The sequence below is a fragment of the Gadus macrocephalus genome, chromosome 23 (genome assembly GCF_031168955.1).
Source record: "Gadus macrocephalus chromosome 23, ASM3116895v1".
NCBI classification, from domain to species: domain Eukaryota; kingdom Metazoa; phylum Chordata; class Actinopteri; order Gadiformes; family Gadidae; genus Gadus; species Gadus macrocephalus.
In genome coordinates, this window is record NC_082404.1 from 2,599,864 (window position 1) to 2,615,217 (window position 15,354).

Consider the following 15,354-nt stretch of genomic DNA (forward strand, 5'->3'; position numbering starts at 1 on the left):
ACACGATCCGATCCGTGAGTTTTGTGATCCGTTGTACCCCTAACACACACACACACCCTGGTACACTAGCACATACCCTGGTACACACACACACAAACACACCCTGGTACACTGGCACATACATACCCTGGTACACACACACACACACAAACACACCCTGGGACACTGGCACATACATACCCTGGTACACACACACAAACACACCCTGGTACACTGGCACATACATACCCTGGCTGGTACACACACACACAAACACACCCTGGTACACTGGCACATACATACCCTGGTACACACACACACACACACAAACACGCCCTGGTACACTGGCACATACATACCCTGGTACACACACACACACAAACACACCCTGGTACACTGGCACATGCATACCATGTTCACACACACACACTGGTACACTGGCTCATACACACCCTGGTACATACATACCTTGGTACACACACACACACACACACACACACACACACACACACACACACACACACACACACACACACACACACACACACACACACACACACACACACACACACACACACACACACACACACACACACACACCCTGGTACACTGGCACATGCATACCATGTTCACACACACACCCTGGTACACTGGCTCATACACACCCTGGTACACACACAAACACACCCTGCTAGACTTGTACATACACACCCTGGTACACATACACCCTGGTATGCTGGTTCATGTACACACACACACACACACACACACACACACACACACACACACACACACACACACACACACACACACACACACACACACACACACACACACACACACACACACACACACACACACACACACACACACACACACACACATCCTTGTACATTACTTCATACACATGCTGACACACACACACACACACACACACACACACACATACATACACACACTGTTACATATACATACACACACTGTTACATATGTTTTTGCATGCAGATACACCAGCACACACACTGTTACACATAAACACAGTTAGTTACACACAGACACACACACATTACTCACACACAATAACAGCAACTCATAACTTTCCACACATGCAAACTCATATCCGCACATTAATACTTACTGGCATTCAAACAAACAAACACACTAAAATACTAGTACCGTATAATGCCTACCAACCCTCACGTGAGACACACAATCATGTCACACACACTTATTGACACACACAAACACGGAGGGGACACAGAAGCTCTCTGAGACACACAGGGTCTTGGTAAGAGGCCTTAAGGGACATGAGGAGATGCTGCACTCTGCTCGGCCTCCAGGCTGCCACTCTAACAGACACATTACCACCACTTCCTTCGCTACTGTGTGTGTGTGTGTGTGTGGAGGTCTTCATGTGTGTGTGTGTGTGTGTGTGTGTGTGTGTGTGTGTGTGTGTGTGTGGATGTCTTCATGTGTGTATGTGGAGGTATTTGTGTGTGTGTGTATGTGGAGGTCTTCATGTGTGTATGTGGAGGTATTTGTGGGTGTGTGTATGTATGTGTATGTGGAGGTCTTTATGTATGTGTGTGTGTGTGTATGTGGAGGTCTTCATGTGTGTATGTGGAGGTATTTGTGGGTGTGTGTATGTGTGTGTGTGTGTGTGTGTGTGTGTGTGTGTGTGTGTGTGTGTGTGTGTGTGTGTGTGTGTGTGTGTGTGTGTGTGTGTGTGTGTGTGTGTGTGTGTGTGTGTGTGTGTGTGTGTGTGTGGAGGTCTTAATGTGTATGTGGAGGCTCTTCATGTGTGTATTGAGGCTCTTCCTGTGTGTGTGGAGGCTCTTCTGTCGCGGTCATTAATCCCATAGCGGCAGCGATTGATCTGGGCGTTGTCATGGTTACTGTGGCGGGGTCAAGCCGCGTGCGGTGGGCATAGAGCAGTGTCAGGAGAACATGGAGGCCAGGACCCTAATCACCTCAGATAGCAGCCTGTGTGTGTGGGTTTGTTTGTGAGTAAGTGAAGGGGTGTGTGTGTGTGTTTGTGTTTGCATGTATGAGTAAGTAAAGGGGTCTGTGTGTATATTTTGTGTGTGTGTGTGTGTGTGTGTGTGTGTGTGTGTGTGTGTGTGTGTGTGTGTGTGTGTGTGTGTGTGTGTGTGTGTGTGTGTGTGTGTGTGTGTGTGTGTGTGTGTGTGTGTGTGTGTGTGTGTGCATGAAAGCGTACCATATTGATTGTCATGCTGTAAGTCCATTAGCCAGAGCAATGGAGACCGGGGGGTGAGAGGGTGAGAGGGCCTGTCCTCACCCTCCTTTTATGACCCTGCCAATACGAGAGTACGTCTTCAATTCCTCCCATGGCTCCCACTGATTCTCCCCAGGATATCTCTCCCTCTCATTCTCTTTTTTTCTTTCTCTTTCGTTCCCATCTCAGCCACACTCACTTACCCTTCTGCACTCACTTACCCACACACACACATGTGCACATACATACATACCAATATCAATGTGTGTTTTTTACACACACACACACACACACACACACACACACACACACACACACACACACACACACACACGTACATTCACATCCTCCCCCATCTCTCTCTCTGTCTCTTTGTGTCTTCCCTTCTGACACTCTCTCTCTGTCTCATTTCCTGTGTTTGTTTTGCGTCTCTCTCTCTCTCTCTCTGTCGCGCTCTCTCTCTACCCCTCTCTGTCTGTGTGTGTGTGTGTGTGTGTGTGTGTGTGTGTGTGTGTGTGTGTGTGTGTGTGCTCTCTCTCTCTCTCTCTCTCTCTCTCTCTCTCTCTCTCTCTCTCTCTCTCTCTGACTCTCTGACTCTCTGAAGCTCTCTCTCTCTGAATATCTCTCTCTCTCCCTCTGACTCTCTGACTCTCTCTCTCTGACTCTTTGTGACTGTCTCTCTTCTCTTTCTCTTTCAATTTCTCTTTCCAAAAAGAATATGCTTGATTGACATTAGACACAAATGTTTTTATTTATTTATTTGACTTAATATGAATTAAGTAAAATATTAAAAGTCAAATACAATATATATAAACAACTCAAAAAGTAGAAAAAATGAATACTACACATAAGAACATTCAAATAGTGAATACTAAATATAGATTTAGAAAAGTCAAGTCTGACAGCATAAAAGGTGCAGTGTGAGGATTACAACACGGTCCTGGTTACAGAGTCCAGTGGGAGGAATCTATGCTTTGAGTCAAAGATCGCGAGTGTCTTTGTAATCCTTGGGTAGTGTGTGTTCCAGACAGACTGTCTTGGTATGACAGGTTTCAGATGGTTTTGTGTTCGGTCGGTGTACGGTCTTCTCTTGGGAGCCAGATCACATGGCTGAGTCTGTACCTGCTCAGAGACTTAGTTTTGGGTCCCGGAGGTCAGTGCGTATCTGTGTGTGTGTGTCCTCTGTTTAGGGACAAGTAGCCGATCTAGATTAGACATATATATATATAATATATAGTTTAAGCATCTATATTCCATATAGATTATAGACCTATATATAATATATAGTTGATATAGTCTAAGCATCTATATTCCATATAGATTATAGACCTATCTATAATATATAGGTGATATCATTTATAGATCTATAGTCGATATAGATTCTAGACCTATATCTAATGTATAGTTTATATAGTTTATGTATCTATATTCAGCCGTTCCCATAGTTTCCTCCTCTCTCTCCTGATGGTTTCCCTGAGTACCGTTTCCTCTGCGTTCCCCGACTGTAGAAAGTGGCGTGGTGCTGTTTACATCCAGGCTCCGGAAGCGTCTCTCCCCGTCCCCCTCCCCGCCAGATATCCATTTCCTCATGAGGGACAAAAATACTGTGTGTCTGGTCCTTCATAGTGGCTTCAGTTATCCTGCCCTCTTCTCACACACCCTTTTCTCACAGGATAACCTCTCGTTAAAGTCCTGGTTGAGTGGACATGGTAAACATCCCCGTTCTGCTAACCTATGCTTCCTGCTGGGCTGGGGCAAACCCCCCTAGAGATTTGCTCAAGAAGTATAAATATATAAATATAAGTATAGCCATACCTCATCATACTGAGTTCCAGCATCTTGTTTATCTAATGTCAATGTCAAAGCGTGAGGTTTCTATGCTGAAGCTTCATTCTTTCATCAGCTGCCCACAATGGGAGGGGTTTCTGTTTCCCAGTCACCTGGAGATTGTTCCAGTGTTCCCACCGACCATTAGCCCTCAAGGTTGTCAATCGGTGAAGAACTCATTAAATGAGTTTGGATATGTTGGATGCTGAGCAGGCGAGAGAGAGAGGTTCAGCTCCGATTCACGTATCGATGAAATACGGTGTTGGTGTCCAAATGCACACGCGCACATTTCCTGTAAGAACGGCCTCCCGGTCGCGTGTCACGTTACACGACCTTCTGATGACTGACCCCCCGTATCTGTGGCGACCTCAGCCAAGTCTCCAGGCTGATGAACAATCTTCATACAAATGTCTCCTCCCCATCTCCTCCTCCTCCGCCTCCTCCCCCTCTTCACCTCCTCCTACTCCCCTTCGCCTTGCCCTCTCCTCCTCCTCCTTCCCTCCCCTCCTCTCCTCCTCTTCCTCCTCCTCTCCTCCTGTCCTCCACCTCTTTCACCCTCTCCTCCTCCCCCTCTCCTCTCCTCCTCCTCCCCCTCTCCTCTCCTCCTCCCCCTCCCCTCTCCTCTCCTCCTCCTCCAGGTAAGCATGCGGAGGACATCTTCGGGGAGCTCTTCAACGAGGCCAACACCTTCTACGTGCGAGCCAGCTCCCTTCAAGACCGCATCGACCGCCTGGCCGTCAAGGTGACGCAGCTGGACTCCACCGTGGAGGAAGGTGAGGTTGGAGGTCAACTCCAATATAGGAACCTTGTGGGTATGGATCATTGGTGTCACAGGTCGGAGTCTCCACTCAGTAGAGCCTGATTCTGAGAGCATCCAGGACTCTTTCTCACACACAAATGTAAACACACCTACTAGAACAAGGAACACACAAGAACACAGACGATGAAGTTGAGAGATGTGTACTTCTGTCTGTTGGTCGGGCTCCTGTTCCTGTCTGTCTCTCTGTCCGGTTATCTGTCCACCAGTGTTCCTCCTCTGTCTGTCTGTCTGTCTGTCTGTCTGTCTGTCTGTCTGTCTGTCTGTCTGTCTGTCTGTCTGTCTGTCTGTCTGTCTGTCTGTCTGTCTGTCTGTCTGTCTGTCTGTCTGTCTGTCTGTCTGTCTGTCTGTCTGTCTGTCTGTCTGTCTGTCTGTCTGTCTGTCTGTCTGTCTGTCTGTCTGTCTGTCTGTCTGTCTGTCTGTCTGTCTGTCTGTCTGTCTGTCTGTCTGTCTGTCTGTCTGTCTGTCTGTCTGTCTGTCTGTCTGTCTGTCTGTCTGTCTGTCTGTCTGTCTGTCTGTCTGTCTGTCTGTCTGTCTGTCTGTCTGTCTGTCTGTCTGTCTGTCTGTCTGTCTGTCTGTCTGTCTGTCTGTCTGTCTGTCTGTCTGTCTGTCTGTCTGTCTGTCTGTCTGTCTGTCTGTCTGTCTGTCTGTCTGTCTGTCTGTCTGTCTGTCTGTCTGTCTGTCTGTCTGTCTGTCTGTCTGTCTGTCTGTCTGTCTGTCTGTCTGTCTGTCTGTCTGTCTGTCTGTCTGTCTGTCTGTCTGTCTGTCTGTCTGTCTGTCTGTCTGTCTGTCTGTCTGTCTGTCTGTCTGTCTGTCTGTCTGTCTGTCTGTCTGTCTGTCTGTCTGTCTGTCTGTCTGTCTGTCTGTCTGTCTGTCTGTCTGTCTGTCTGTCTGTCTGTCTGTCTGTCTGTCTGTCTGTCTGTCTGTCTGTCTGTCTGTCTGTCTGTCTGTCTGTCTGTCTGTCTGTCTGTCTGTCTGTCTGTCTGTCTGTCTGTCTGTCTGTCTGTCTGTCTGTCTGTCTGTCTGTCTGTCTGTCTGTCTGTCTGTCTGTCTGTCTGTCTGTCTGTCTGTCTGTCTGTCTGTCTGTCTGTCTGTCTGTCTGTCTGTCTGTCTGTCTGTCTGTCTGTCTGTCTGTCTGTCTGTCTGTCTGTCTGTCTGTCTGTCTGTCTGTCTGTCTGTCTGTCTGTCTGTCTGTCTGTCTGTCTGTCTGTCTGTCTGTCTGTCTGTCTGTCTGTCTGTCTGTCTGTCTGTCTGTCTGTCTGTCTGTCTGTCTGTCTGTCTGTCTGTCTGTCTGTCTGTCTGTCTGTCTGTCTGTCTGTCTGTCTGTCTGTCTGTCTGTCTGTCTGTCTGTCTGTCTGTCTGTCTGTCTGTCTGTCTGTCTGTCTGTCTGTCTGTCTGTCTGTCTGTCTGTCTGTCTGTCTGTCTGTCTGTCTGTCTGTCTGTCTGTCTGTCTGTCTGTCTGTCTGTCTGTCTGTCTGTCTGTCTGTCTGTCTGTCTGTCTGTCTGTCTGTCTGTCTGTCTGTCTGTCTGTCTGTCTGTCTGTCTGTCTGTCTGTCTGTCTGTCTGTCTGTCTGTCTGTCTGTCTGTCTGTCTGTCTGTCTGTCTGTCTGTCTGTCTGTCTGTCTGTCTGTCTGTCTGTCTGTCTGTCTGTCTGTCTGTCTGTCTGTCTGTCTGTCTGTCTGTCTGTCTGTCTGTCTGTCTGTCTGTCTGTCTGTCTGTCTGTCTGTCTGTCTGTCTGTCTGTCTGTCTGTCTGTCTGTCTGTCTGTCTGTCTGTCTGTCTGTCTGTCTGTCTGTCTGTCTGTCTGTCTGTCTGTCTGTCTGTCTGTCTGTCTGTCTGTCTGTCTGTCTGTCTGTCTGTCTGTCTGTCTGTCTGTCTGTCTGTCTGTCTGTCTGTCTGTCTGTCTGTCTGTCTGTCTGTCTGTCTGTCTGTCTGTCTGTCTGTCTGTCTGTCTGTCTGTCTGTCTGTCTGTCTGTCTGTCTGTCTGTCTGTCTGTCTGTCTGTCTGTCTGTCTGTCTGTCTGTCTGTCTGTCTGTCTGTCTGTCTGTCTGTCTGTCTGTCTGTCTGTCTGTCTGTCTGTCTGTCTGTCTGTCTGTCTGTCTGTCTGTCTGTCTGTCTGTCTGTCTGTCTGTCTGTCTGTCTGTCTGTCTGTCTGTCTGTCTGTCTGTCTGTCTGTCTGTCTGTCTGTCTGTCTGTCTGTCTGTCTGTCTGTCTGTCTGTCTGTCTGTCTGTCTGTCTGTCTGTCTGTCTGTCTGTCTGTCTGTCTGTCTGTCTGTCTGTCTGTCTGTCTGTCTGTCTGTCTGTCTGTCTGTCTGTCTGTCTGTCTGTCTGTCTGTCTGTCTGTCTGTCTGTCTGTCTGTCTGTCTGTCTGTCTGTCTGTCCCGTCCCGTCCCGTCCCGTCCCGTCCCGTCCCGTCCCGTCCCGTCCCGTCCCGTCCCGTCCCGTCCCGTCCCCCCCAGTGGGCCCTGCTCCTCCTCCTCCTCTGTCTGTCTGTCCCCCAGTGGGCCCTGCTCCTCCTCCTCTGTCTGTCTGTCTGTCCCCCAGTGGGCCCTGCTCTCCTCCTCCTCTGTCTGTCTGTCCCCCAGTGGGCCCTCTCTGTCTGTCCACAGCCTCACCCCCCTCTGTCTGTGTGTCTGTCAGTGTCTCTGCAGGACATCAACATGAGGAAGGCCTTTAAGAGCTCCACCACCAGGACCAGCAGGTGGTGTCCAAGAGCAGCGTGCCAAACCCAGTGGTGGAGATGTACAACCCTGAGCGACGAGCCGCCGCCCCTCAACATCCTGTCCTCCTACCGGTGCGCTTCCTGTGGAGATAACACGCTGTTGTACACACATATAGAGACACACACACACACACACACACACGCGCACACATATACAAACTCTCTATGATTTCACAATATCCCTTTCCTAAGTATATAATACTTACAATACTTCATACTTCGATCCATCTCCTCTTCCTCGGTCCCTGACCCTTCCTCGGTTCCTCCTCCAGGAAGTACCACTGTCAGGGGGCGGGACTTGCCTTACAGATAGAGAGGTCCTGCTGTCTTTGTGCCTTTTAAATGTAAACTGTGTGTGTGTGTGTGTGTGTGTGTGTGTGTGTGTGTGTGTGTGTGTGTGTGTGTGTGTGTGTGTGTGTGTGTGTGTGTGTGTGTGTGTGTGTGTGTGTGTGTGTGTGTGTGTGTGCGTGCGTGCGTGCGTGTGCGTGTGTGTGCAGGGACGACAACAAGGAGGGTCTGAAGTTCTACACGGACCCGTCGTACTTCTTCCACCTGTGGAAGGAGACCATGCTGCAGGACACGGAGGACAAGAGGAAGGAGAAGCGCAAGCAGAAGGTACGGCCTCACTCAGACCCTAGCTCCACTCAGACCCTAGCTCCACTCAGACCCTAGCTCCACTCAGACCCTAGCTCCACTCAGACCCTAGCTCCACTCAGACCCTAGCTCCACTCAGACCCTAGCTCCACTCAGACCCTAGCTCCAATCAGAATATATATATATATATAAACAACGACCCCCCCCCCCCCTGATCCCTCCCTCCTTAAGGTTCTCGGCTTTAGAATGTGTGTGTGTTGCATTCAAGCACCTTTGATCGGCAGAAAAGATTGATTCCCTGAACCAATCCTGGAAGAGACGCCCTGATTGGTCAAAAATGAATGGTCTAAAATCAAAATCAAAAAAGCACTAACAATCACCAGGTTACCCCATTCCCCGTTCACAACAAAGATAGTTTGGATTAGACGCTACACAATGCTAAATTCTACTTTTGAGTGTGAGAGTGTGAAGCTATCATGCTATCTCGCGCCCGCCCATCCAACGCTGAGCGCCCAGCTGTCTCCCCCTGGTGGTGAGCAGGAGCAGCGGCGCTGTGTGGACGGCACGCTGCAGCGCGAGGTGAAGAAGGTCCGCAAGGCCCGCAACCGCCGGCAGGAGTGGAACATGATGGCCCTGGACAAAGAGCTGCGGCCGGACCACCGGCACACCATCCACAGGGACCGCGGGACGTCCTCCGAGGGGTCCATGTCCCCAGAGAACAGGTCAGTGCACCCACGGCCACACAAGGACGCACAAACCTTATCTATGAAGGTATCTTTCTGGCAGTGCTGTACAAGTGCTCAACAAGGGAAATGACGCAAACACAAGAAGTACAATTCATAAGGAAATCACTACTAAAAATGACCATGCAAAAATCTATGATTTATCCCAGATTTATGGACTACCCGATACGAAGAAAGCTAAACTCAAAGATTTTCTTCCAGAATGAGACGGGTTGTGGGGCACTCAGTGTATACCCTCCCCTGTCGACAGCCCCTCTAAGGCCCAATCCCATTTCTACCCCTTACCCCTTCCCCTTACCCCTCCCCCCTTCCACTTACCCCTTCAAAACAAGGGGGAGGGGTAAGGGGAAGGGGTAGAAATGGGATTGGGCCTACGCCTCTCAGACGTCCTGGGTCTTAACGGTCCCCTGTGTCCCCCAGGGCCCTCGGCGGGGAGCCCTTCCTGTACCCCAACGCCATGAACCACGCGGCCCACGCCCACACCTACTCGGGCCCGCCCCCCAGCCTCCTGGCGGCCCAGATGGCCGCGGGCCATGCCCCTCTAGGTGGGGACCATGACTACCGGGCCAGGGGCATGGCCTACCAGGGAGGGACACTGGGGCGGCCCCACCATCACCCTCAAGCCCCGCCCCTTCCCCCACCCGCGGAAGCCATGAATGGGGGCCCGATGTCCCTCCCCCCAACGGAGTACGGGTACGGAAATTGAAGTTAAATACAAACAATGTGTTCAATTTAAAATAAACCCTGTCTCATTCAATGGATTCAGATGTGGCTGTCTCTTTAATTATGTCCCTCTGCTGCCCCCTAGTGGTCTGGATGTAGAACTACCATAAGTCACCCTCATAGCTTTATTGAGTTTAAAGCATGTTCTTTGGTTGATAGTTCCTCTGCCTGTCGTGTGATTCCCACGTGTCCCGTCTGAGCCCTGTCCTCCTGTCCTCCACAGGATGGACGGCTATGCCAACACCGGGCCCCCTCCCCCAGCCCCCGCCCCTCTCATCCCCTCGGCCCAGACAGCGTTTGCATCGCCCCCCGGGGGTCCGCTCTCCCCCCCGGGGGGGATGAGTGGGGGCTACGGCTCTCCTCCCCCACTCGGCTCAGGATCCATGGGGGCACCGCCTCCACCCGGCCCCCCTCCTCCGCCTCTACCCCCCGGGGTCTCCTCCCACTTCCACATCACCCCCAAGATGGCCGCCGCAGCCGCCGCCAGCGAGGCTGAGCCAGTGACTGACGCCCGCAGCGACCTGCTGGCCGCCATCCGCATGGGTAAGAGTGTGTGTGTGTGTGTGTGTGTGTGTGTGTGTGTGTGTGTGTGTGTGTGTGTGTGTGTGTGTGTGTGTGTGTGTGTGTGTGTGTGTGTGTGTGTGTGTGTGTGTGTGGTGTGTGTGCATACTGTCCTTATGTATCCAATAGCAAAAAAGTCTCACACATTTGATCAAATCAATGATGTATTTGACTGCTTTAAAGTAGTCATTCTAACTTATAACCAAAAATTACTTTTATCTAAAGTGACTTACTGTGAACTCAATATAAACATGTCGGAGGTTGCTGGTTTGTCTACCAAATCCTTGAGCAAGATGCCTCCCCCCTACCTGCACCTGAATGGCATGTGTCTATAAATATCACCATCAGATGCGTTGGATGAAAGGGTGAATAATGAATATATTATAGTTGCCATGAGCACGGTTTGAAAGAAAGAACCCACCCAGTCTGAGCCAGCCTAAGGCATCTTAGTTGTGGTGGTGGTGGTGGTGCTGGTTGTGGAGGTGGTGCTGATGGAGGTGGGGATGGCGGTGTTGGTGGTGGTGTAAATGGTGTTGATGTTGGTGGTGGTGGTGATGGTGGTGGTCCTGCTGATCATGGTGGTGGTGGTGGTTGTGGTGGTGGTGGAGAAGTACGAGGAGGTGGTGGTGTTGCTGGTGGTGTTGGTGGTGGGGGTGGAGTAACGAGGAGGTGGTGGTGTTGCTTATGGTGGGGGTGGAGGTCGAGTAACGAGGAGGTGGTGGTTCTGGTGGAGATGGGAGTGGAGGGGATGGGGCTGGTGGTGGTGGTGGGGCAGTAATGAGGAGGTGGTGGTGGAGGTGGAGGTCGAGTAACGAGGAGGTGGTGGTTCTGGTGGAGATGGGAGTGGAGGTGATGGGGCTGATGGTGGTGGTGGTGGTGGGGCAGTAATGAGGAGGTGGTGGTGGAGGTGGAGGTCGAGTAACGAGGAGGGGGTGGTGGACGTGGTGGTGGTGCAGTAATGAGGGGGTGGTGGTTGAGGTGGTGGTGGTGGAGGTCGAGTAACGAGGAGATGATGGTGGAGATGGTGGGGCTGATGGTGGAGGTGGAGGTCGAGTAACGAGGAGGTGGTGGTGGAGGTCGAGTAACGAGGAGGTGGTGGAGGTGGTGGTGGAGGTCGAGTAACGAGGAGGTGGTGGAGGTGGTGGTGGAGGTCGAGTAACGAGGAGGTGGGAGTGGAGGTGGTGGGGCTGATGGTGGTGGTGCTGGTGCAGCAACAAGGAGGTTTGTGGTGGTGGGGCTTATTGTGGTGGTGGAGGTGCAGTAACGCGGTGGTGGTGGAGGTGCAGTAACGAGGTGGTGATGGAGGTGTAAGTGCAGTAACGAGGTGGTGGTGGAGGTGCAGTAACGAGGAGGTGGTGGTGGTGGAGGTGCAGTAACGAGGAGGTGGTGGGGGTGCAGTAACGAGGTGGTGGTGGGGGTGGAGGTGCAGTAACGAGGTGGTGGTGGAGGTGGAGGTGTAGATGCAGTAACGAGGAGGTGGTGGTGGTGGAGGTGCAGTAACGAGGAGGTGGTGGTGTTGGAGGTGCAGTAACGAGGAGGTGGTGGTGGTGGAGGTGCAGTAAAGAGGTGGTGGTGGGGGTGGAGGTGCAGTAACGAGGAGGTGGTGGTGTTGGAGGTGCAGTAACGAGATGGAGGTGGAGGTGTAGGTGCAGTAACGAGGAGGTGGTGGTGTTGGAGGTGCAGTAACGAGGAGGTGGTGGTGGTGGAGGTGCAGTAACGCGGTGGTGGTGGAGGTGCAGTAACGAGGTGGTGATGGAGGTGTAAGTGCAGTAACGAGGTGGTGGTGGTGGTGGTGGAGGTGCAGTAACGAGGAGGTGGTGGAGGTGCAGTAACGAGGTGGTAGTGGGGGTGGAGGTGCAGTAACGAGGTGGTGGTGGAGGTGGAGGTGCAGTAACGAGGAGGTGGTGGTGTTGGAGGTGCAGTAACGAGGTGGAGGTGTAGGTGCAGTAACGAGGAGGTGGTGGTGTTGGAGGTGCAGTAACGAGGAGGTGGTGGAGGTGCAGTAACGAGGAGGTAGTGGAGGTGCAGTAACGCGGAGGTGGTGGAGGTGCAGTAACGCGGAGGTGGTGGAGGTGCAGTAACGCGGAGGTGGTGCTAGAGGAGGTGCAGTAACGCGGTGTGTCCTTGCAGGCATCCAGCTGAAGAAGGTCCAGGAGCAGCAGGAGCAGCAGGCCAAGCGGGAGCCGGTGGGGAACGACGTGGCCACCATCCTGTCCCGCCGCATCGCCGTGGAGTACAGCGACTCAGAGGACGACTCGGAGCTGGAGGACAACGACTGGTCCGACTAGGACTCACACACACTCACACACACACACACACACACACACACACACACACACACACACACACACACACACACACACACACACACACACACACACACACACACACAGACACACAGACGCACACACAGACGCACACACACACACACACACACACACACACACACTGTTGTGTGGCTAATCCCTATCTCACGTGTATTTGCATAGCCCCTGACACACACACGCTAATAGCTAGCACCTAAGCACATGTAACACAGTATAAGCTAACACAGCGAGCTGGACGGGGTGTTTCCAAGCTACGAAGAAGAAGAGACTCATACTTAATATTAGGTTCTTATACTGTGATGCTAAATATCTAACAATAAGTTAACCTGACTCCTGTACACCTTGTATTCTCCAGTGGATGTTCTGCCCTACCTTAGTATAACACAACCCCCACACATTCCATGTGCCGTGCATGGGGGGGTCCTCATCGTAGCACTAGTTAGGCTTGGATAGAACATATAATAGATCATTACGCTCTCAAGCTGACCACTGTAGCTGCTCTCTCTCTCTCTCTCTCTCTCTCTCTCTCTCTCTCTCTCTCTCTCTCTCTCTCTCTCTCTCTCTCTCTCTCTCTCTCTCTCTCTCTCTCTCTCTCTCTCTCTCTCTCTCTCTCTCTCTCTCTCTCTCTCTTTGCCCCCCCCCCCCCCCCCCCCCCAGGCCTTGTTCTCTATCTCTTGCGCTCTTTCATGTTTTTAACATTTCTACATTGTGCGTGCTCATGCATCGATCATGAGACACGTGTTTAATATTTTAGATTACAGGCGACTGGAAGTTCAAATGGAATGCGTACTTTGATGGTCGCTGGGTGAGGTAATGGGTCAGGATGGGGGGGGGGAGACAGCGGGGGGAAGGTAATGGTTCAGGGTTTGGGGGGGGGGGGGAGAGACGGCGGGGCTGGGGAGGAGGTGGGGGAGGAGAGACGGAGGGGGCTGTGGAGGAGGTGGGGGGGTGGAGAGGCGTCCTACTGATCCGGATCAGTCTCTGAGGGGTCTGCGGTGGTCGGCGTGGGGGCGGGGTTATGAGCAGGGGAGAGGGAGTGGTTTCCTGTGTATGTGCTCCAAGTGTATGAGTCTGTGACCTCCGACCTGGAACTACTAAAATAAAGATGGAGTTGAAACGGTGAAGGAAAATGGCCGGCGTCTCTTTTCTTTCTTTCTCATCGCTGTTCCACTGTCGTCATAGAGATGACTTGTACAGAATTTTTTTTTCTTTTGTCGTCTCCATGGGGACGGTACAGCTAAGAAGCCCCGTTGTCAGGGAAACAGGGGAGTGCAAAAAGGGGGCAATGAGCCAGAAGGAGAAGGGACAGACAGACAGACAGAGGCAGTGGACGGTTGTTATGCACAGCACATTCTTTTAATACAAAAATAACAAGGTCTCTCCGTGGAGTGAACTAACCAAAGCAATATAGATATAATATATAAAGTACGACTAACACCTTTGGAAAAATATACACACGTCCACACAATGTCTAACAATATGTCAGTCAGTGCATGTTGATTATCATTTGTATGTTTCCTTTTTGCAGATACTTAAATTTTTGTGCCGTTTTTCTTCTCGCACCCCTCCCCCCAACCCCCCCAAAATAAATAAAGTGCATTTCACATTGAAGAAGAACTACGCAAAGTCTACACAAGATGCTGCCGCCCCGCCCCCCCCCCCCCCCCCCTTCAGTGTTTCATATTTAGCTCTAGATTGGTACCCATCAAAATAACCCCCGCCCCCCCTTAAACAAGATGGCTGCAATGAGTCCCATTGAAGCAGACCTCCCTCTCTGCTCTGAGGGCCTCCTCCTTCACCAGGGCCAGGGCCTGTCGGGCCACAGCGGACCAATCATGGTCCGGGATGGTTCCTTTTTTTTTCGGATTCAAAGCCCTTGTAATCGTCTGCTCAGCGGCCATGGAGAGGTGCTCATCTCCAACCGTCACAGTTGCGAGATTGATATTATCATAGGCTACAACCCCGCCCCAAGCCCCATCCGCCCCTCAATATCCAAGTGTCTAGAAGCGCTAACCATTGGCATATAGAGCGCACAGACAACTGGGAAGGAAAACAGTACTCAACACAACTGTGGTACACACGCTATTGGTCAAGGAGAAGTGTCATTCTGAATTGGGTTAGCCCCTGACTTCCATTCCAGTCATTGCCCTGGCTCTTCAGCACCATGCAAGGTTTGGCGAGGGTTGCCTCTGAAGCATGCCTTATTTACAAGAACCTCATTGGTCGAGGGGAGGAGGCTCCTCATACAAACGACTCATGGTTTGTCCTTTTTTTTCTTCAGATAACTTGTACATTCAGAAAAGGCTTTACAGCGCCGTAGAATACAACATCAGAATCCAAAATAAATTCAGGTCAGACTTGGAAGTGGAAAAAAATATAACTTTTTCAATGAATATAACAAAATAGACTACTCTGGCAGAGGAAGGACAGGGTGGACGGTGTTACGATTCACAGCTCAGTCGTACCAGTTTTAACTAATGACAGCAATCAGGCTGACACCTTGCACAAGTTTACACACACACACACACACACACACACGTGCACACACAGGCTACATTCAGTTCTCAGAAAATGCCTTTCTAATGCTTGGTCAAAACATTTCCCCAGTTGCAGTATTTATTTTTAACCAATGGCTCCTCAAGAAGTGGGTATGATGAGGACTGTCCATTTGGAGGACAGCATGAGGTTCCTCTGAGGGGACTGAGACACCACGGGGTGGGGGTGGGGGGGTGGAGGGAGGCGATGGAGAGGCCTCATCTGAGGGGCCGGAAGTAGAGGTCCCATCGAGCAGACACCCTGCTGGGTGGGGAGGTTTAAAAGCAGAGA

General features: G+C 51.3%; 1 protein-coding gene across 1 annotated transcript in view; it reads left to right on the forward strand.

Moving 5' to 3' along the window:
- The window catches only part of wasf3b (WASP family member 3b), a 19,031-nt gene extending 6,382 nt beyond the window's left edge, over window positions 1-12,649 (forward strand). Inside the window, 9 exon segments of the mRNA XM_060045306.1 lie at window positions 4,681-4,815; window positions 7,499-7,543; window positions 7,546-7,607; window positions 7,609-7,652; window positions 8,078-8,195; window positions 8,715-8,896; window positions 9,338-9,610; window positions 9,864-10,183; window positions 12,332-12,649. Coding sequence (XP_059901289.1) covers window positions 4,681-4,815; window positions 7,499-7,543; window positions 7,546-7,607; window positions 7,609-7,652; window positions 8,078-8,195; window positions 8,715-8,896; window positions 9,338-9,610; window positions 9,864-10,183; window positions 12,332-12,489 — 1,337 coding nt within the window. The 3' untranslated portion in view covers window positions 12,490-12,649.
- Window positions 12,650-15,354: the final 2,705 nt, after the last annotated feature.